The 23321-nt window shown below is 31.5% G+C and overlaps 1 protein-coding gene across 1 annotated transcript; it reads left to right on the forward strand.

Moving 5' to 3' along the window:
* Positions 1 to 7721: 7721 nt before the first annotated feature.
* LOC105162272 (uncharacterized) lies at positions 7722 to 9428 on the forward strand. Its single transcript, XM_011080276.3, has 3 exons — positions 7722 to 8000; positions 8179 to 8297; positions 9062 to 9428. Exons 1-3 carry the CDS (start codon positions 7836 to 7838, stop codon positions 9210 to 9212), a joined length of 435 nt encoding a protein of 144 aa, XP_011078578.1. The 5' UTR covers positions 7722 to 7835; the 3' UTR covers positions 9213 to 9428.
* The last annotated feature ends 13893 nt before the right edge of the window (positions 9429 to 23321 follow it).

Here is a 23321-nt window from a genome sequence, read left to right on the forward strand (position 1 = left end):
CCTAATCAATCAAATGTGTTCGGCCCGCCAATTTTATCAGGGCCAAAGTCTTGCAATTCAAATATCGGATTGACTGTAATTATAAATTAGTAAATATGATACATTCTAAAAAATTTTTAAAACGAGAGTTTTAGAGAAATATAGACCTAATTCTCTCTGTTCCCTTTCACACACTACTATACCTAAAAATACACACACTTCACACGGAATTCACGTTGACGCCGCGGCCGACAAGGATGAAGACGATATGGTGGCGGGGGATAGACGGCGGCGAGTTGGGAAATATTGTTGATGAACATGGAGGGCAGGCGAACAACAACAACGACCGATGACAGTTTGGATGGGGAAGATGCGATGGCGATTAATCGGTCCCCCATGGAGTTTCAGTTTGCTTACTGTTTTGGCCAATGGAGTAATCGACAAAGGGAATGACGAATCAGTTCGTGCACTGAACGATCTCCACCGGCATTGGACAGCGAAATATGGAGAAGGCGATAGGAATTCGCAGGAGCTGCTATTTTACCGTTTGGTGCGCTTGACGGCCGAACAGGTGGTGGAGCATCCTCCTTGCTTGGAGCAGTCGCTGCAGATCTTTGAAAATAGGGCTGCTGTAGATTTGAATCTTAGGGTTTCTATGGTGCCGCTAGTGGCGCGAGATGAAGCTACCATGGTTGCACAGCCAATTACTCCTAGCCCAGATCGGATACAGAACATTGGCGAACCAGAGATGATGATGATGATGGAAGTTCCCACGGGTTTGAATCGTCCATTGATGACAGAAAATCAGCAACCTTCGCTGTAGGTTCTATTTGTGGAGAATGCTTCGCGACTGGGTGTTGTTTGCCTGCTAAAAACTGCTTGGATGCCGTCGCCTATCCTTGCTGCGAATACTGCAGCCACTGCACAAATGGGGTCGGCGATTGGACAGGCTGAAACTGCCAAAACCACCGCTGCAGCAGCTTCGGCCGTTAAAACAGCTGTTGTAACTTCTCGCCCGCCGATGATGTTGCCGGAACTGCCTACTGCCGATCCTGTTTCTGTTGATGCTGCGCCAGTGCACGTGACTGCAGATGCCACGTTACAATTACCGATATCTTCGCCGACCGGAATCTTTGTCGGTAATGTGCCATTACAGCCTTGTTTGAACTTCGTGAATTATTACGATAAAATTGCCAATATTTTCCATAATTCGTCTAAAAAAATATTGACTTATGTTCCACCTATGATGCAAAATGGTGAAATTATTGTACGACCCACGTTGGGTATGGTTCGAGATGGTTCACATCGATAGAATGTGACAACAATGGGTTATTTTTTGGGCAAAAGACCGTATTTTCATCACATAAAGGACTGCGTCAAATCTATTTGGCCATTGTTAACAGAAGTCACGGCAAATGGATTTTTTTTCTTCTCAACAAGCCCTTTCGTTTCAATGGTACCCATTTCCAGAGATGGAAAAGCAAAGTACTTTTTTACCTAAGCCTTCTCAAGGTTTCCTATATTCTCACTGATATAAAAGCCCAAACAAGGTGTTGACTCTAACATGAATAACGATAAGTATGTTATCCACCAAGAGAAAGTGGAGAACTGCAACGACAATGCATTCAAATGTCTGTATTATCTTCTCAATTGTCTATTTGATAGTTTTTTATGATGTAACATATTCTACTATAAAGAAAATTTGAAAAGCATTATAGAGTAAATATGACACCGAAGAAGCAAGTGCGAGAAAAAATACTGCTAGCAAATTTTCTCGGTTCCAAATGGTGGAGAACAAATTAGAGGCAGACCAAGCTCAAGATTCTATTGTGATTGTTGGAGGGGTCTAGTCAGAGGACATCAAAATTGGAGGTAACCTTTTTGTTTGTGGCATCATTGACAAACTTCCACCTTTATCGAAGGAATTTCAAAAAACAATGTGTCATAAGTAAAAGAAAATGATGCTTGAAAAGTTGATAATCCGAATCCACATGGAAGAAGAGGCAAGGGCTAAGATGCACTTATGCAGCCACCTGAGAGCAATGCACAACCCATCACAACAAAGGTAAATTTAATTTCATCAAATAATGTTGCACCCAATTCTCATAGAAATACCTATTTGAAGCCAGAAAAAGAAAATTTTCAAGAAAAAGTTTTTGTAAAATTTCCAAGAAAAATAATGAAAATGTCTAAGTACAAGATCAAAATCCAAAAGTATGTTATGTCTGTGGCAAGAGTGGGCATATTGCTCGATTTTGCAAATACAGAAAACGAGAGCCTGCTTCGCAAGCTAACGTGATTGAGGAGCCACTTGTGGTAATGATAACAGATGTACACATGGTTGAAAATATTGACAGGTGGTGGGCGGACTCTGGTGCAAACCGCCATGTTTGTTATGAGAAAAATTGGTTCAATGTGTATACTCCGTTTGATGAGCACTAATATGCTTGGTGATTCTAACGAATCCTAAAATTCTAAAATTGGGGGTAAAAGTTACAACTTTTGATTTTCTTTGTTATGCTTCTAATATTATAGCTTACAGATTTTTAAATTTAGAAAATAATGTGATTATAGAATCAGATGATGCTATATTTCATGAAGAAAATTTTCATCTAACTCTAAAAATAGTGGAGGTCAAAATATTGAAAAGAATATTTTATCTTTACCTAGCTCTTCCACTTCGATTTTGGAAAATGAGAAAAATTATGTTGAACAAAGAAGAAGTAAAAGAGCTAGAGTAGAAAAAAAAAATGGTCCTGATTTTTATGCTTTCAATATTGAAAATGACCCTCTTACTTTAAAAGAAGCTTTTTCGTCACCTGATGCTGTTTTCTGGAAAGTTGTAAATGGTAAGATGGCTCTAATTTCTAATAAAACTTGGAAGTTAGTGGATTTACAATCGAGTTATAAAACAATTGGGTGTAAATGGGTCTTTAGGAAAAAATTAAAGTCGGATGGTTTAATTGACAAATTTAAAACTAGACTAGTTGTTAAAGGTTTCAAGCAACTTGAAGGTATAGAGTTTTTTTTATACATATTCTCCGATAACTAGAGTGACATCATTAGACTTTTAATTGCTATTGCTATAATATTTGATTTACATATCCATCAAATGGATGTAAAAATTGTATTTCTGAATGGGGACTTAAATGAAGAAATTTATATGGACTAACCCTATGGTTTTGTGAAAGCAGGCCGAGAAAGCCAGGTGTGTAAATAAATAAAAAAAACCTATATGGCTTAAATCAGACACCTAAGCAATGACATGAAAAATTTGATTCCTGCATAATTGAAAATGATTTTAAACCAAATAAGTGGGATAAGTGCATCTATCATAAGCTTTGGAATAATTCACATGTAATTGTTTGCGTCTGTGTGGATGATTTGTTGATCTTTATATCTACTTTGAATGTTATTAAACAGACAAAAGATATGCTTAGTAGTCACTTTGACATGAAGGATCTTGGTGAGACAAACTTTATTTTGGGCATGAAAATTACCAGAACTTGTGATCGTATTTTTCTAGACCAGTCGCATTATATTGATAAAATTTTGAGAAAGTAAAATTTTATTGATTGTAAGCATATTACAACTCCTTTTGATCCGAGTATTCACTTATTTTCTGTTGAAAATGATGATGATGTGATAAATCAAAAGGAGTATACTAGCTTAATTAGAAGCTTGAGATATGCAATTTATTGCACGCAGCCTAATATTGCCTATGTTGTTGGAGTACTTAGTAGGTTTACATGAAAACTGGTATTGAACATTGGCGGCCATAACAAGAGTTAAGAGACATTTACTTAATACAAAAAACTGTGGTTTATTTTTTAAAAATAATCCTATTGTACTTAAAGATTTTTCTGATGCTAATTTGAACACCTTATCAGGTGATTCATGTTCTACCACTGGTTATATTTTTACTTTGTTGAAAGTCTAAAAAGCAAACAATTATTGCTAACTCTACCATGGAAGCTGAGTTTATTGCTTTAGCTTCGGCTAGTGAAAAAGCAAATTGGTTGAGAGGTTCATTATTTCCAATACCATATTTTGAAAAATCAATTGCTCCGATTTTAATTCATTGTGACAGCACCGATGCGATTGGTAGAGTACAAAACCGTTATTATAACGGTAAATCCAGACCTATAAGAAGAAAATACAGTACTACAAGATCATACTTGATAAGTGGTAATATCAATGTTGATTCTGTTAAGTCTTGTGATAATCTTGTAAATCCATTAACCAAAGCCTTGGCAAGAGAAAGAGTTTGGAACACATCAAGGGGGATGTGGTTAAAGCCCATACAATCATAAGTCATGTATGAGGAAACCCAACCTGGAGGGGAAAATTCAAAAATAATACTGCTGGATCAATGAGAATTTTGCTGCAGTGGGCCTGAATTTCCTTAAAGAGGGTGAGATATCCGTGTCTCAACCTAAAAATTTATTTTTATTTTTTCAACTGTAAATTATTATTTCTACAACAAGAACTAATCCCCATCTTCCATGAAAAGTTATTAAAGAGTTAAAATGTTTTTAGAAACTAATCATCCACCGCACATCCACCCTTCTTACGGTCCTCCATGTTCTCTAGCTCTAGGGCAAAATATCTTATAAGGGTAATTACATTTATACTCTTGATTTGTAATTTATTTATATAAATTATTTTTAATTTTTCACAATTACAAATATTACTTTTGATAGTTAAAAAGAAAGGTAATTTGTATAATAATGTTAATATTTTTATTGGGTGGTATGTATAATTTTTCAAAAAAATAGAGGTAATTTGTGTAAATTGTGTTGATATTTCTGATAAAAATTTATATAATTATATAAAAGATAGAAATACTTATATAAACAAGCTATAACTAGTATACAACTCATACTACATATATTTATATTTTTTATTACTTAAAATTGAATAAATTTTCTAATAATATATTATACTATAAGTTATTCTTTTGTAAATAAAATCTTAAAATTTTGATAAATAAAAAATAATACTTATTATATTGATGGAGTTATCGTGATCAAGGTATGCAGATTTTTAAGTTCAGTAAAAATAACATTTCATGACCTGAAAAGATTATTACCCAAATCAGGTTTAGTCAAATTAAATTAATCATAGAACAAGTACAGTGCACTTGTCATGTGATTGATCATTTTTCTCAAATTACATACCGATCACACCGTAAATGTACGACCCTTAGCATATAATTATTTCAAATTCGAACGAATGGAGTTTGATCAGAATTCGCCAATATAATAATTAGATTGATTTAATTGGGATGGTTTATAACACTTTGTAAGCTTCGGTTAAAATATTTAAATGCATTAGTTAGATATCAATCTTTGACCCATTGGCAACAATCCAATTTCAGCAGACGCTCTAACAGACTCGAATTCAAACTGTTAACAGTTGGCATCGAAGCGGACTGGAACAAAGTGTTACCTGCATGTAATTTATTTTATGAATTTGATGGATAAAGTGTTACATGTGTAAGAGCAAATCAATTTTCAGAATTTGTAAATAAAAGTAGTACATGTGTGGCTGCCGCCCGTTGAACTTGTAGAAGTAATATTTAAAGAAAAAATAGTATTTTTCTTTCCATAGTTTAGGATCTTTTTAATTTTGGTCTTGTAACTTTTGAAAAATAGCACTTTTAGTCTCATGACATATTCCGTTATATATTTTAATGGAAAACAGCACGTGGGTGTTTCACACTTTTGGTCTCGTATGTTATGGGATTCTCACTTTTGATCCTATAACTTTCAAAACGTAACACTTTTGGTCCCATGCACTTGATGACCATTTGGCTTTTTCAGTTAAACATCTAACGAAAAGGTGCCATGGGACAAAAACTACCAATTTTTTTTTTTTTAAGAAAAAGTTATGAAACCAACAGTGAAAATTCCGTATAGAATAAAAGTGGAAAGCCCTCATAATCTGGTGCAATCACTCAAATGTTTACCTATTTTTGCATCGACCCCATATTTTATGTAAGATTTTATCCAAAAGAAATGTCGAATCCACGAAAAATACCAATCCCACCAAATTTCGTGTCAGACTTTATCATTAATTCAACCATTCACTACAAAACGTACAACAGTTAATTATGGCTAATTACTATAATTAAAAATAAAATAGTCATAGCAAATATATAGTTATTGACCACAATCATGCAACGGTTGTTGGTTGTGATATCTGAAGGTAGCTAAAACATTTGCCATGACTATATTTTTACCATAACTTTTAATCATGGCACATAACTTTTTATTTATGGAAAATCTATATTTTACATCGACTTTATTTAATCTTGGTCACTAAAAATTATTTAACATGACTTTTTAGTCCATTGCTATCAAAGCCAATAGTCAATTTTTTTCCTAATGATTGTACTTTTCAACACCACAAAATAAATAATATACAACAATTTCATCTCATTACATTCAAATTTTAATCATCTATGACTTAATTAGTACACATTAATGCATCCGCAAATGTGTTAACCTACCCAGAGTACATACAAAAAGCAATTTTCATACCCTACTCACTCAGGCTTGGGGCATGACATTTAATTTAAAATTTTATAAGCTTTTTATAGTATCTCAAAATAAAATATTTAAAATTTTATAGGCTTTTTAAGAAAAAAATAGTTCGACCCGTCTTTTTTTCATAAGATCTTTTAAATTTTTTAATTTTAATTACATTAAATATACCAAAACACCATCGCAATGGAGTCTGTTATTATTATTACAATATGAAAAATTTATTCCGTTAAAGACTCTAACATCTTATAAATTAAGATATTTTATTTATTCAAACACTTTAAAACTTATTTTTAAGTTAATAATATTCAATATCTTTAAATCCTTTAATGCATCTTATAAGATACACGAAATTTTAAAATGTTTTAAATCAACTTAGTCAAACAAACTCCTCAATTTCTATGAAACTTCTATATAATGATAAATTACAACGAGTTTTCCTGAAATTTATTTTAATTATAAATACTTCTAGAAATAATAATCGTTTAACAAATACCTTCTTGTGACAATCCATTGTATGAGGTATTTACTACCCAATCATTAATTTCATGAAGTATTTATAATTTTTCAAACAATTGGAGAGTATTTATAATTAGAGTTAATTACACTTATACCCCCTCTGCAAATTCATCATTTACACGTGACCGTCTTTAATTAGGGTCCGGATGGAAAATATCAGCGTTTAAAAAAAATTACATAAATTTTTAATTTTACCCCTTATTTGACATTCCCATATAGTAATTTTGTATTTCCCCAAAAAAGAATATGCAATTATGTTAATCTTATTCCAGGTACATATATATATATATATCCTCTTATAAGTACAAAATATACATAAAATTATTAAATGAGGCACTAATTTCAAATTTATATAATTTTCTTTTTTTTTCTAATATTAGCATTTTCGTTCTAAATGCTAATGAAATGAGTCAAATGTAAACGGAGAGGTTTCAGAAGAAGAGTAAAAATAATACGAAATTATAATTTTACATTTTAAAAAAGATCTAAATATAATTAATACTCGTATAATTATGATAAATTTAAAAAAAAACCTTTAATAACCTACCTAAAAGAAAGAACAATAGAGGCAAAAAGCAATCCCCCGGACCCTCTTCTCACCAACCCGCCGAAGCAAGAACGAAATTTCCAAACTCAAAAGAACAACAAAGGAAACACGCACGAAACTTCAACCACACTTCCATCCACAAAACACAAATTCTACATATAAATAATACTACTCTTCTCTACTCCCAATCACCCAAGAATACCATACCCACCGTTGATTCCCTCTTCTACTTAGCCAGATAAATGGCTGGGATGCTCCCCGGAGTCGAAGCAGCAAGAAGAAGGAGATTTCACCACAGCAATCCCATCGACGGCGCCGGCGCCGCCACCTCCACCACCCGTTCTTCTTTCTGTTTGTATGCAACCAATTACTCCCATCAACTCAACATCTATCCTTCCTCTTCCACGGTACCAAGATTTCATTATTTCCATTTTCTTTTTTAATGACATGAGAAATGAGAAAAAAAATTCCATATTAAAAAAAAATAGAAAATCAAACAGTTAGATATAAATAATGTAATAGTTCATCTTTTTTATTTAAAAAAATCAATTTTTTTTCTTTTTTTCTGGTAATATTTGGAAACAGGAAAGGAAGACGGGAGAGGAGGTGGAGTGTGAGGATGAGAAGCTGGATGCGACGGCGAGAGAAGCTAAGTGGAGATTGGATCAGAGGCTGCAGACCCATTTGAGATCAAAGATCAAGAGGTACTGACTTGTATTAATTCAAGAATCTTATGGGAAAATTCTTGCTCACGACGTGTTTGGTCGGATCAAATTAATTATAAAGTAAGAGTGTATTATACTTGTCATATGATTAGACTTAAATTTGGTCGAATCAAATTCGAACTAGAATTTTCTCGATTTTAAGTGCTTATCAGCTTATTTTTATCAGAAAATAAGCTGAATTTTGAATTGGTTAATGACAGTATAAGAGTTATTTTTGATAGGTAGTAATTAGATATTATGTGTAATTTTATTATTTCTTTAGAATTTGATAGGGATAAAAAAAGGAATATCATAGATATAATAATCATAAGTAGTATATATTTAGATAAAAATATTTATAATAATTTACATTAATTAAGATTTTATTTTTTAATTTAATTAGATTATTCGACTTTAATCTTATAAATACACCAATTAAACTGATTATTCAGTATCTCTAAATCGTTGAATAAATATTTTTTTTAAATTATTGGTAAATTACAATGAGTTCTAGTGAAATTTGTCATAATTACAACTACTCTCTCGTTAATATTTTTTTCTCTTGCTCTGTTTCAAATATTTTCTTATCAGAATTATTTTTAAATTATCACTTCTCCTACAACAATAAATTTTAGTAAATAATATTAAATTATTTATAATATTTAACTTTCGTATGAATATACATCGAATATGCCACATACAGTCAGTCCGACGGAAAAGAAAAATGTTCTAATTATGTGAAGGAAAAACTATTGAATTTTCAGGGGCACAAAAGGAAGAGAAACATCAATCTCTGTGGAGGGGAGGCTAAAGGAACAGACGGATGTACCAACAGATGTGTATAAAGAAGTGAAGAAAAGTGGATATCAAATATTTAAAGCAGCTAAATTGTCAAAAATGCCCTTTAGTTTATGAAGATTCATGGTTTCACAAAATTTTGGGGAAGATCAAAACCTGGATTAGATTTAGGTTAATATTCCAATCCACCACATATTCTTGTAAATATTTATCTATTCTTGGATTGTAAAGATTGTTTTACATGTTGATGTTGCTTGAGACTCGCAACCGTTGCGCGAGGTGTTGTCCGCTCTAATTTTATTATGAGCTTCTAAAAAAACATTTTACTAGGAAGATGAGACTGAAAGCAAACAGTGGTTGTTGAAGAATTGAAATTGAATAACTGATATTGTGTATTTTTGACACAAGATAAAACACACCTAATATTTGTTTTTATGTTTTCTACATATTATTGTATTTTTTATTTTCCAACTTTCCATAGATGATATATATAATACAAAATAGACATGATTTGACAATGAACAATGCTTTTTGTCTTCCAAAAATACAATATCAAACATATAATACTTATTTTAAAATAATTTAAATTACCTCAGAACACAAATTCAAACATACCATCAATTTCCAACACACACTTATTTATCTCCATTTTTCTTTCCCTATATTTAAAATATCAAAACAAAACACTTAAAACACAAATTCAAACACTGCGGAAGATTTTTAGGAAAAACCCAATTGGTAAGAGAGTGATTGGGTTTGATTATGAAGTGTTAGGTTCTATGATTTGATGTTTATTGATATTGTTATATGTTTTATTTAATTGTTTGGGACATAATTAGGTCATGTTTGGTACATAAAAGTGCATAGTGTGTGACATTTATGATCCATTATTCTTTGTTTGGTTGGAGCATTTGAAATGTCCAAAAATGGATTTTCACATGGGTGTTGAACATGGGATTGTCTAAGAAAATGACAAAGTTACCCATTATTTTCAATTGTGAAATTACGAAGGCCGGGGTAAAAGGGTAATTTTAATTGCTTGCACCCTCCTTGTTGTCTCCCCATCTGCCCTCGTGGCTGCCCAATATTCCCCTCCTCCACCTTCATCAAAGCCATCTAAATATGTATGTATAAATATATAAATATATTCGTATTTATTACTTTAGTAAAATGTGGTTATAAATAAACATAAAGGATAAATAATCTTTTACTCTTAAGAATTTAAAATAATATATACAATTGTAATCATTTTTTAAATTAAATGTATAATCTTTAAAATAAGTTTATTAATATATTAATTAAATAATTAATATTTTAATTATTAAAAGGTGTAATTTTATATAGAGATTCAATTAAAAAAAAATTAATAAAAAATATATGGGTCATATTACTCATCCCCATAAATATTACTTTGACACCCATTCGACCTTTTGGTAATTATAAAAACACCCCCGAAGGGTATTTTTATCTTTAAAATAGGGACATTTTTTTTTATTTTTAACTACATTTTTTGCCAAAAATGACTGCTATGGGTGATTTTTGTAATTTTTCAAAAGGTAAGCGTGACTTGTGTAAAAAGACAGTAAATGAGGGGCGTCAATATAATTCTTTCTTAATTTTATTATTTGATTCAAGTACTAAACTCACAAATTGAACTCAGTAAATGAAAAAGGATCAAGGAAGCCCAAGAGGGCTCACGGAAGGTCTATGGGGACATCGGCATGGCGGCCGCCTAGACATACCCACTCCCACATGGTTGGGTTCCAGCCGGACAACAGAAAGAACCCTTAGGAATATGATAAGCTTATCTCGGAATGATTTTATTGTCTTGGAGGATAAGCCTCCAATGATTGATAACTCAAACTATTTCCTCTATGATAATTAGGAGTCTATCTCTTAGTAACCGCCTTCTCGAGTCTCTATGGGATTGAACCCCCTCAGCCGACAAGAGACAAGCACTGTAAAAAGGAGTGTCTCTCCCTAGTAATTGGTTAAGTGTTTGTAATAATCATTGATACATCAAACGATATTGCTGAAAATACTTCAGTACTGAATTACTGTTTCACATATACTCTTTTCAATTTAATTCTTATTTTCATCATTATTTATGGACTTAAGTATTAAAATGCTAACGTGTTGGTTTTGCGGATCTCATTTTCAAAACTTGTGAAAGCTAGGTACAAAGACCTTAGATTTTATGTACCCATATGAGCAACATTTCCTTGCATCAATATAAAATAGGGATAATTACATTTTCACCCCATTGTCATTTTACATAACTACTCTTATTTTTTGAAAAATTACAGAAATCACCCCTGGCAATGTATATGGGGATGAGTAATATGATCCCGTAGATCCTTTTATTATTTATATTAATTTTTTAATATATTAACTTCTTTTAATAAAATCTCTATATAAAATTACACCTTTTAATAATTAAAATATTAAATTATTCAATTAATATATTAATAAAATTAATTACTAGATTATGAGTTTAAATAAAAAAATTATCACACTTTTATAAATTATTTAAAATTATTAAAATTAAAAGATTATTTATATCCTCTATTTTTATTTATAAATAAATTTTACTAAAATTAATAAATAATAATTCAAAACAATCTATGAAGTTTATATAAATCATATTAGAATTAGTAAAATAAATAATTTATTTATTAAAGATATTTTAAATTATTAAATTATTTTTTTTAAAAATTATTCTCTTTTTTCAATTTCGATTTCTTTATCACAATTCTAAATTCGAATATTATTCTATTCGATAGTCAATCTTAACTATTTTTAGATAGTCAAATTTTCTTTTTTATTTGTGATTTTGCATTCACATGACATTTGAAATTCTTTTTGTCATCCACACGAATTAGCTTATCGACTCCCCGAACAGTACTATAAGAATCAATACTGAACATTCCTTCTGTAATTGTACAGGTTCCCATAGAAATAACATATTTTGGTTCGGGCATTTGTTCATATAATCTCACTAAGGAGGGGGCCATTTTCATTGTTACTGTTCCGGTTGTTAAAATTAGGTCTGCTTGTCTAGGACTCGATCTTGGTACTAGTCCATAACGATCAAAGTCAAATCGTGATCCTATTAGTGAAGCAAATTTAATAAAACAACAACTGGTTCTATAGAGAAGCGGCCATAAACTAGAGAGTGTTGACCAATTTGAAAGATCATTTAATGTAGTTGAAATAATAGAATTTTCGGCTGTTCGATCAAGTAAAGGAAACTCAACGGAATTCATACCTTTTTCAATCTATTTTTCCCTTTCTTTTTTATTGTCTGAATATTCAGGAGCTAAGACCATTCCAATCTACCAATATGCCTACTCTCAACTCCTCCCTATGCCCTCACCTCCATCGCCCCATTGCGGCTTACGGCCTTCCCTCGCTTGTGCCCATCCTTCGCCCTCTTTATTATCGCCAACCATCAAAATATGTATGTACAAAATGTATAAATATATACATTTAAATATGTCTAATTATCATATTTTTCTATATTTATAAATTTAATTAATAAAAGTAAAAAATAAATCTTTTAATTTTAAAAATTTAAAATAATTTATATAAGAGGTGATAATTTTTTATTTTAAATTTATAATCTAGTAACTAATTTTTATTAATATGTTAATTGAATAATGTAACATTTCAAATATTAAGAGATGTAATTTTATATAGAGATTCAATAAAAAAAAATAATAAAATAATTTAAAGTTTTATTAAAAATTGGTACAAATAACAAAAAATATAGGGGGTCATATTATCCATTCCCATAAATATTACTTTGACACTCCTTCTAACTTTTAATAATTACTGAAACACCCCTGAGGGCATTTCTATTATTAAAAAATTAAATTAAAATTTGACTTGGTTAACAGGGATATTTTTTAATTTTAAAGGCTATTAGGGATGGTTTCTGTGATTTTTTAAAGACAAGAGCAATTTATATAAAAGGATAATAGGTGAGGGGATGTAAACCTAATTATCCCTATAAAATAATAAATTTCTCTTAATATATTTATTTGTCAAAAAAAATAAAAGATGCATATACAAGATTTAAATAATTAATTCATTTTGATAATATTAATTATTTCAAAAAAAATATTTTTTTAAATAATTTATACTAATATAAAAAAAAAGTCGTTTCTCACTCACAATTCTTGCGAATTATGACACTGCAATACCAATAATATCCTGAAATATTTGTACCGATACGAGTTATATTCATTTTAAATAATTCTTATTTTTTTAACTTTCATTATATTATCATATTTATTGTTCATTTTCGTTCACATTCATCACTTGCTCGGCTTTCAATTATATTTATTTTTTATTTTTAAAATCTATATCATATCTAAAAAATTATATTTAAAATATATAAAGCTATAGCCTGTGGCAGTGGGTATCAGACACAGTCCAATCCAAAATCTAAATAAACTATTCCAATGTGCAGGCCATGTTCAAAATGTATGTACCTATCAAAAGGGTCTTGGCGATGACATTCCACGCGCTATAACAAATTAATAATTCTCTATAAATAATTATAGAGAATTAGTATTATTTATTATGATCAGATAAAATTAACACAAAAATTAATTTTTGACCATAATTAATTAATATTCACTATGATTTTATCTATTATAAAAATATTTGGCAGTGTTTTTAGCTGCATCAAATATTCTGACACTGCTTGCAAAAATAATGACTTATAGTCGTTATGTAGCTGTGACTAATTAGTATATACCGTGATGTTTTAGTTTTAATTATGATAATTAATCATGATTAAAAGTCAAACTTCTTCTGCTGCTATTTTTTCTATATAAATTTTTTGAAGAAATTCTTTCACTTTCTCATCGTAAAAGAAAGGTAAATAATATTGACGCTTCCTCAAGAGTGTTTGTGTAAAATCTTCCGAATGAATAAAGATGTATTTATAAGTAGGGGTGTGCATTTTGGCGAACCAAATCGAGTTCTCGACTAATCGAAAATTCAGTTCGGCGGTTTTAAAAATAAAAAATCGAACTGTAAAAGGTTCGGTTAAAAACGAACCGGTTCTGTTTTTCGGTTAAAACAACCATAAAAATTAATTTTTTTATAATATATAGATAATATTGGTATTTTTTAATTTTATCCAAAAATAATGTACCAAAATATCATAATTTAAAAATACAATTCAAAATTTCAAATCAAAAGAAAAAAATAGTAATTATGTCATATTTCAAAAAAACCCAATATGATTTATTTATTTATTTTTTATATATCTGTTATTTATTTATTTTGGACATACACTTTTCATCCAAGTATGTCGCCATAAGATTGAAGTCTTTGAATATATTCATTTAGGACAAGTTTTTCTTTTTCTTTTTTCATTTTAGGTAAATGCTATATTTGATCCCTTAATTTTTCATTTAAAATTATTTTAGTCCCTCAAATTTATTTTTCGACCTTAGCTTTTCTCTTAATTTGGTCATTCTGACCATTTTCCGACGAAAATGTGACCAAATTTTGACTATTTGGAGGGTAAAATGATCAATTTAAATTTAATTTTCTCCTTTAAACCTTAAGTTTGTAAAATTATCAAATTAGTTATTTTTAGGCAGAAAACCAATTTTTTTTGTATACTTTTTGTATGCTTGATATAATTATCTTTCATGAATAATGAAAACTTTGAATTCTTGTGAACATAATAATAACAGATTGTTAATCTAAAATTATAATAAGTTCAACAATATGTTATTATTATGTTCATAAGAGCTCAAAATTTTCATTATTCACATAAGACAATTACATCATATTCAGCATATAAAAGTATAATAGAATTGTTTTTCAGCTTAAAAAAAAATAATTTGATAATTTATAAACATAAGGGACGACCATTTTATCCTTCAAAACTTCAAAATTCAATCACATTTTCATCGAAAAATGGTCAGAGATACCAAACTGAGATAAAAACCAGAGTTGAGAGATGCCAAAATTAAAAAATAAACTTAAGGGACTAAAATAATTCTAAATAAAAACTTAAAGAATCAAATATAGTATTTTCCGATCCAATTTTCAACATATTATTATTTAATTATACATTTTAATTTTCAAAAGGAATACTCGGCAATTGTATATTATTCCATTTAATTCTTTCAATTTTTTTCGATTTTATAAACTATACATACTTTCTGTGTTAACAAAAGAGTTTATCTGTATTTGTCAGTTCTTTGTATCTTGAGATTTGAGTAGTATTTTCTTTATAGAAAAATCTACCTTTTGCCTCATAAAGGTATCAAATAATTTGGATGTACTTAAACGTCTCAATCAAATACACTCGAACAAGGTATTGTAACATCATGAGTTTGTACTTGAAAAAAAAAAAACGTCTTGTTGAGAAGAGAGAAATGTAGACATATGTATTTTTTAAATTCTTTATCTTCATCTTATATGAAACGATAATATATGCTCACGGTGGGAAAATTGATTGTCCGTCACATAACTTAACTTTTGTACACTTTTAATCCTATCGCTTACATAATTTTTAAAATAATCCCATAACTTTAAAAAGATTCTTACTTTCAGTTCTCCTAAAAAATTAACAAAAAACGCTACGTGCAAGTCACGTGGCCGTCTCCCTCAACTCTTAAAAGACAACAGCCAACTGACCTGCACACGGTTTTTTCTATTAATTTTCTACAAAAAATTAACAGAAAAACTGATTACGGGAATTTTTATAAGTCATCGGATTATTTTCAAAATTTTCATAATCAATCGAACTAAAGATATACTCAGCATAAGTTACGAAACGAAAAATACAATTTTTTCCCTTTCACCATCATTTGAGAAGGGAAAAAAAAATACTCATCCTCAATACTTATCATGAAGTTTGATTATATACTCTCATTATCAACATAATGAATTAAATCAAAAGTTTTATTTATTTATAAAGTTGCTTAATTATCTGGCACAAACCTTTTGGGCATTAATAATTAAGTGTTTTTGTTTGGTTAATCACATGTCTGACACCTCATCTGCAACTGACAAGTTTTTGGTTTCTTATGCACTATGAACTACTATATTATTTTATTTCTTTGAAATCTTTTATTTATCTTTTTTAATTATTACTTTATTTTAATTTAATTAACTCTCCAATATGATCCAAGACATGATATTCAAACCAAAAAGAAAAAGTGATTGCATGTGATGCAGATGATGTGGAGATCACATTTTTTATTTTTTATAATAATATTTTGATTACAATTATTATGTGTTTTAATCATTATTAACTATAGTAATCAATATACTAATTATAATACCAAATATTTATATTTAAAGAACAACTGCTATTAAAATAGAATGATAAGTACTGTCACGACATTACAGTCACGAGGTGGGGTCTCAACTTCTCGAATTAAGTTAAGTCTCGTCTGTACCAATATAGAGACCACATCTAAAATCTAAAAATTAACATGAATAAATCCGGTCTTATCGATTTGTGCCTTTATTGGCTCCGGACTTGCTTTTAAAATATTTCGGTTGTATCGGTTCAACTCTAACCCATTCGAAATCCGAGTATGTATGAATTCGTTATGGCCATAGAATCAAAATTGTATCATTGGTCCATATATAATAAGTATAATACGTTCATATATACATATAATGGATAATTATAACGTTTTTTTTATAAGATTTGATATAATTATACATAAATTCACCGTGATTCAAGAAATTATACCTGGTATCCTAAATTGTTTAGTTCCAACATATTAATTCATCTATTAGTAAAATTATTTTAGATCCTAAGAACTAAGTTCTCTAAATCTGGACTCAACTCAGCACAGAACTTTGGAAAGTTGCAATTTTGTTTAATGGGTTAATTATACATTTTTCCCCAAAGAAACTTTTAAATTATATTTACACGTTCTTAAAAAATTCAATATTTATACCTGGCCCCTTTTCATTAGGGTACGGACGAAAATATTAAAATAACTAAAAAAATTACATAAATTTTCAACTTTACACTTTATTTAATATTATCATGTAATAATTTCTTACTTGTAAAGAAAAAAATTTATAATAATGTTAACCTCATTCCACGTATATACATTACATTAGCATATTATAAATACAAAAATATATACAAAAATGTTAAATAAAAAATAAAATTAAAAATTTATGTAACTTTTTTGATCGTGCATAAATGTATACTACTTATCCATAGTTATTGCTTCATTAGTTGTAATCCACTTACCAAATTATTAATTACTTAACTAACTTTTTTCCTATTGGGAATTTAATTAAATCCAACAAATTGTCAAATGGCTATTCAGTAGTTCCAACCGCCAAGTAAATTATGTCTACGTATCTTAGGGTTAAATTTAAATTAAATAAATATAATTCTTTTGTAAAATTATAAATACAGTTTTTGAAATTGTATTTCTAATTTACATCCGCGTTCTCTCAAGAACAAAAACTTATACAAATATCCTCAACCCTCAAAAGATATATTTATAATTTTACAAATAGCACAACATATTTGTATACTTTAAACTTAATATTAAAAAGTACTGATATACCGTATCTTTCTTCTTCTTTTTTTTTTTTAAGAATAAATTGCATAAAATCCATCTGTATTTTCAAGATTTAGCTAAATTTTCCTAAGTTAAAACTGAGCAAAAAATCCCTTGTGTTTTTTTAAAATATTGCACTCTCCCCTTTCGTCAGGCAAGTTTAATGGTGTTAAATTTTTTGATAAATTGCTCGTTATACTCCTTTTATAATAACCATTGATCTTCAATTATTAAAAGTAAAACGGTCTAAATCTTAAATAAATTAAAATATAGTTTTAGTTTAAATATAATATATATACACAAAACATATATTATACATATATATATATATATATATATATAAATAAATGGGTGGCGAACAGCGACGAAGGCATCACCGCCCAGACTGGGCGACATTGCCGTCGTCACCGGACGTGGGGGGATGTCACTCCTAACGCCCAGGTTCCGTCGCTGGAGAAGAACAATTTCCATTGCCCAATCTTCTTCTCCTCGGCAACGAGGCGCTGACGGAGAAGAAAAACTTACAAAAAAAAACTTAATTTTTTGGAAAAAAATAAATAAAAGTATTTAATTTTATAAAATTTAAAAATAATAAAAATATTAAAATTTTAGTTTAAATATATATTAATAATTTTAATATAGTATTTTATATAACTTAAAAAAGTTGATATTATTTTAAGTGTTTTGTTATTTAATTAGTATATTTTATAAATAAATATTCAAATATATTTAAATTAAATATGATGATGCCCCCTACAATTGGATGAAGCCTACCAGTAGTGAAACAAAGCCCACAAACTAGGCCTACCAATCCAGTCGGCTAAAAATCCAGCTGGCCCATCAGCAGGAAGGCGAGGCTCATCAACAGAGAGGAAAAGCATATAGACATACCTTCTAGTCTATTAAACAGGCAGGCCAAATATATAGGCTCATTTCAGTTGGGCACATCATCATACAGTTGGACGAACACATCATATAACCAGCTAACACATTTGTACATATCACTCTAGAATATCTCCACGTGATTCCAAATAAATCGGTGCCAAATAAGCTGAAAAATCCACAAGTAACCGAATCCCAAATTTGTAGGTAGATATGACAAGGTTCAGTCCACCTCACATATCTCAATCAAATCTAGTCCAGATCTCAAACGGTTTCTTCAGAATGATAGTTAATTCAAAGAGCTTCCAACGACGTATGACACTCCCCAAGAACCCTATCCTGCTCTATACACGATATAAATAGAGACTTTGTACAGTCATTTGGTAAAACATCATTCTTCATTCTAAATTTCTCATTTATTCTCTCCATTTCCTCTCAGTTTGTAGGCTACTTTAAGCTTATATTTTGCACTCCACAAGAAAACCTACACCTTATAACTATTTTATACCATTATTCTCACTTTAATTTAAGTTTTTCTTTTAATTTCTTAATAAACCATTACTGACTTAAACATTGGATGGCTACTCTGTTTTGCAGCGCTATTCTTCTAATAATTTTAGGATTTTCTCAAAGATCCTTCCTTCCCTATAGTATGCCAAAAATATTGGTACGCATTATTGGTGCCGTCTATGGGAACACTTGAGCTTTAACATGAGAAATGGCTAATTCCAACAATGAGTGTGACAACGGATCCTATAAGGGAAACTCTTCCCTCCTGTTGCAGCTAGAACTGTTGTTCCACCTCCAGATCCCACTTTGGGTGCTGCTAATGCTCTTGTTCTAGATCCCACTTTGGGAGCTATTAATGCTCCTTGCTTTGCAGGCAAGGAGGCAGCTGGCCATTAGCCCCCCCTGGAATTTGGCAATCGTCGAAAAAAGAGATGGTGGAACTTCGTCAGCAGGTGACAAAGGAGGTTAGGCCTTTGAACGCGACACTCCCTTCAATGAGTATATCATGGTGGAAGAACTCCTTGCTCATTTTTGGGCACCCTTACACCTACTTGCTTATGACGATACTTTTGATCCAGCTGAACATATCTAAGTCCGAAAATGCAGCCTTGTTGTATAGGTATATTGATGGAATTAAATATTGTGTTTTTCTTACTACGCTACCAAATTTTGTCTGGCAATGGTTCGTCCAACTTCCAACTGGATCACTTAGATCTTTTGTAGAATTTAGCTCCCTCTTTTAACACCAATTTCCTAGCAATAAGAAATACCAGAAATCAGCCATTAGCCTTTTCGGGATCAAGCAGGAAAGAAGGAAACCTTAAAGGCTTACATCTAGCATTTTAACACAGCCATTCTAGAGGTCCCTACAAACCACTAGGATGTACTGGTCAGAGAATTTACTCAGGGATTTCGTGGAGGGCCTCTATTTGAATCCTGAGCCAAGAAATCAGCTAGCAACTTTCTAGATGTACTAGCTCGGGCAGGAAAATATATGAATTTGGAGGGTGACTGGCAGGTGAAAAAGAACGGCCGTAATAAAAGAAAAGAGAATAAACTATCTTCCACTCGCAGAACTAGAGGAGAGCCACAGGGATGTTTCAACCCCTTGATCCAAAAAAACGAACACTACGAACCTCTCATAACTAGTCCGCTAGGATGCTTATGGCAATCAATGGATACCTTGTTATATGGATTTGTAGGAGAGGTCGTACACTCGCTGGGACAAATCTAACTTCCCCTTTCCTCAGGCACGGAGCCCGCCAGGAGGCTCGTAGATATGCTATCAGTATACAACATGATTCTAGTACGACCTGCTTTGAATACTTTTTAGGCAATTGTTTCTACTTACCACATGAACCTAAAATTCCCTGTTGGGACCAAGATAGGAGAAGTTGCAGGTGATCAATACATAACTCAAAAGTGTTATGTGGAGGCGATAAGATGCAACAACATAAAGATGGATGTGGATTTTCCTAACAAGGAAAACCGTCGAGGTTCTATTCAACGGGATGATCAGAAATGCATCACTCACGTTATGTTCAGCCGGCCGAAGAGCTACTAAGTATCTAGGTGGTGCCTAGAGAGCCAGACAAAATCACCAAGATTGGTTCCCAGATCATTCCGCACTAGCCGGACAGTTAACCTTCTTTTTACAATAGAATGTTGTTGCCTTTGCCTGGCCAACTAGCGACCTCGTGGGGATTGATCCCAGCATAGCAGTACATAGTCTGAACTTAGATCCAGCCTTCCTACCGGTGAAGTACAAAAAGAGGCATTTTGGGCCTAAAAAGGATAAAATCATATAAGAAGAGGTAAGTAAATTTTTGGCAGCAAGTCATATTAAGGAAATTTAGTTTCTAATATGGTTATCTGGTGCCTAAACCAGGTCATAAGTGGTGCATGTGTGTTGATTTTTGAGATGTTAATAAGGCATACCCTAAATATTTTTACCTTTATCCCGTATAGGCCAGTTGGTGGATTCCACCTCTGGTCATGAATTGTTGAGTTTAATGGATGCTTCGCAGAGCTATACCAGATTATGCTTAACTCTAATACCAGAAGCGAGTTAGTTTCATCATATCAGGGGGAACCTATTGTTATGTTTTTTGGGCTATGGACCGCATGTTTTGAGAACAGTTGGGGGCGTATTATGGAGATCTACGTTGACGACATGCTGGTAAAGAGTCGGCAGATGGAACAACACCTCACTGACCTTGCTAAGACATTCAACATACTTAGGAAATACCACATGGAGTTAAATCCAACCAAATGTGCATTTGGAATATGGAGTGGTAGGTTCTTAGCGTACATAGTCATCGAAAAAGGAATTGAAGTCAATCCAGATAAAATTCGAGCCATCCAAGAAATGAAATCTCAAACCAACCTCAATAAAGTGCAGAGACTAGCTGGACATGCAACAACTCTCAATAGATTCATATCTCGTTCAGTAGAGCGCAACTTACCATTCTTCAAAGCTCTAAGAAAAATCATAAACTTCGTTTGGAATGAAGAGTGCAAATAGGCATTCTAAGATTTGAAAGTATACACGGCAGAACTGCCCTTGCTCACCCAACCAACACCTGGCGACAATAGTAAGACAATAGGTGGTCAGCTCTGTGCTCATCAAGGAGGTAGAAGGACACCAAAAACCTATCTATTATGTAAGCAAGGTATTGCATGGTGCTAACCTGAGGTAGAAAAATTGGCTTTCGCTTTAATTATAACAGCGTGCAAATTAATTACATCTTTATTTCTTGCACATTCCATTTGTGTGTACTAAATCTACATTACGAGCGACATTAGGTAAGACTAAGACCTCAACAAGGATGATTAAATGGGCTATTAGTTTAGTGAATATGATATTTTCTATCAGTCCAGGACAGTTATAAAGGCCCAAGCACTAGTCGAATTTGTAAATAAAGCCACGCTCTTGGACGAGGATGAAGGAAACTGATTTCTGCATGTAGATTGGCTCTTCCACCCTTGCTGGCAGTGGAGTTGGAGTGGTGCTCACTGGACCGGAGGGGGACGTGCTGGAACATGCTTTGCGATTTGACTTTAAAAAGCCTCCAACAACGAGTACATGTGTACATTTTTTAATGGAATGGCCATGATAAGTTTGAAGTCAAGGGATGGCTTGGTGATAGATGGACAGTGGATTTAACTTCAAAAAGTGGGAGCTTACTGAAATTCCTTGTGTTCATGCTACAGCTTGTACCTTCTACAGAAGGGAAAAGGTTGAGGATTATGTCGAGCTTTGGTATAAGAAGGAAAGATTTCTGAAAGACATACTCATACTTGCTCCATCCTTTGAAAGGGCCTGAATCTACAGTAGATCCCTTGCTGCCATGACTTGAAAAACCATAAAAAGCGGAAAGACCACTAAAGCATAAAGAAGAAAGGAAGTAAACCAAAGGTGGTCCTAAAAAGAAATGGACCCAAGTACGTACTCCTGCTCTAGATGTGGAGAATTAGGACCCAACAAGAAAGCTTGTAAATTTCCATCCATAGATCACAATATGACCCAACCCCCTTTATTTTCAAAGAGATCAAAATTGCCAGTAAGTAGTTTCTTATCTTCATTTTGTTAGCCTTAGAGAATAACCACTATATATATACTATCTCCAGGTGAAAAAACAACTCGGACAATACCACAGGTGATATTAATATTTGTGTCCAATCGTGATGATGCTATTTTGAGGAACCATCATATGGGACATCAACGCCATTAGTTCCAACAAAAATTTATAGAATGGACTTAAATAGGCTGGTAACTCAACAGAGTGATGGGATTAAAAAGTTACGTGCGTTGTGGTACAAAAAAAATTTGGACTAAAAAGGCATGATCACATATTTTTAGTCCTAAAAAGTCACGTGCGTTGTGATTTTGGGATTAAAAAGGCATTGTAATTTGGTCTAAAAAGGCCCAAAATCACATTTTTAGGGCTAAAAAGACGTAATTTTGAATTTTATGGAACTAAAAGCGTCATCTACCATAGTTGTGGTACAAAAAAAAAAAAAACTATGCCCTTATTTTATGGGGCTAAAAAAATATTTTGCCCAAAATATATTATTATGTCAGACATGAATTATTTTAAGGAGATTTGTGGAGTAATGCTGCTGAATTAAGAGAACCAAAACTAGTAATTTAGCGAGTAAATGAAAAGAAAAGGAAAAGTTCTAATTGAAGAGATCAAGAAACCCCTGCCAAAGTCTGCCTAACCTGTTTTTTGGTGTGGATTAGAGGGTGCAAAGTGCA

The sequence above is a fragment of the Sesamum indicum genome, linkage group LG5 (assembly GCF_026168435.1).
Source record: "Sesamum indicum cultivar Baizhima isolate 11 linkage group LG5, ASM2616843v1, whole genome shotgun sequence".
Classification (NCBI taxonomy): Eukaryota; Viridiplantae; Streptophyta; class Magnoliopsida; order Lamiales; family Pedaliaceae; genus Sesamum; species Sesamum indicum.

Bases quoted from the DNA above. Each gene is read 5' to 3' on its own strand.
- LOC105162272 (XM_011080276.3), top strand. From the start codon at position 7,836: ATGGCTGGGATGCTCCCCGGAGTCGAAGCAGCAAGAAGAAGGAGATTT. The intron at 8,001-8,178 runs GTACCAAGATTT...ATTTGGAAACAG, and splicing joins TCTATCCTTCCTCTTCCACG to GAAAGGAAGACGGGAGAGGA. The intron at 8,298-9,061 runs GTACTGACTTGT...TTGAATTTTCAG, and splicing joins TTGAGATCAAAGATCAAGAG to GGGCACAAAAGGAAGAGAAA.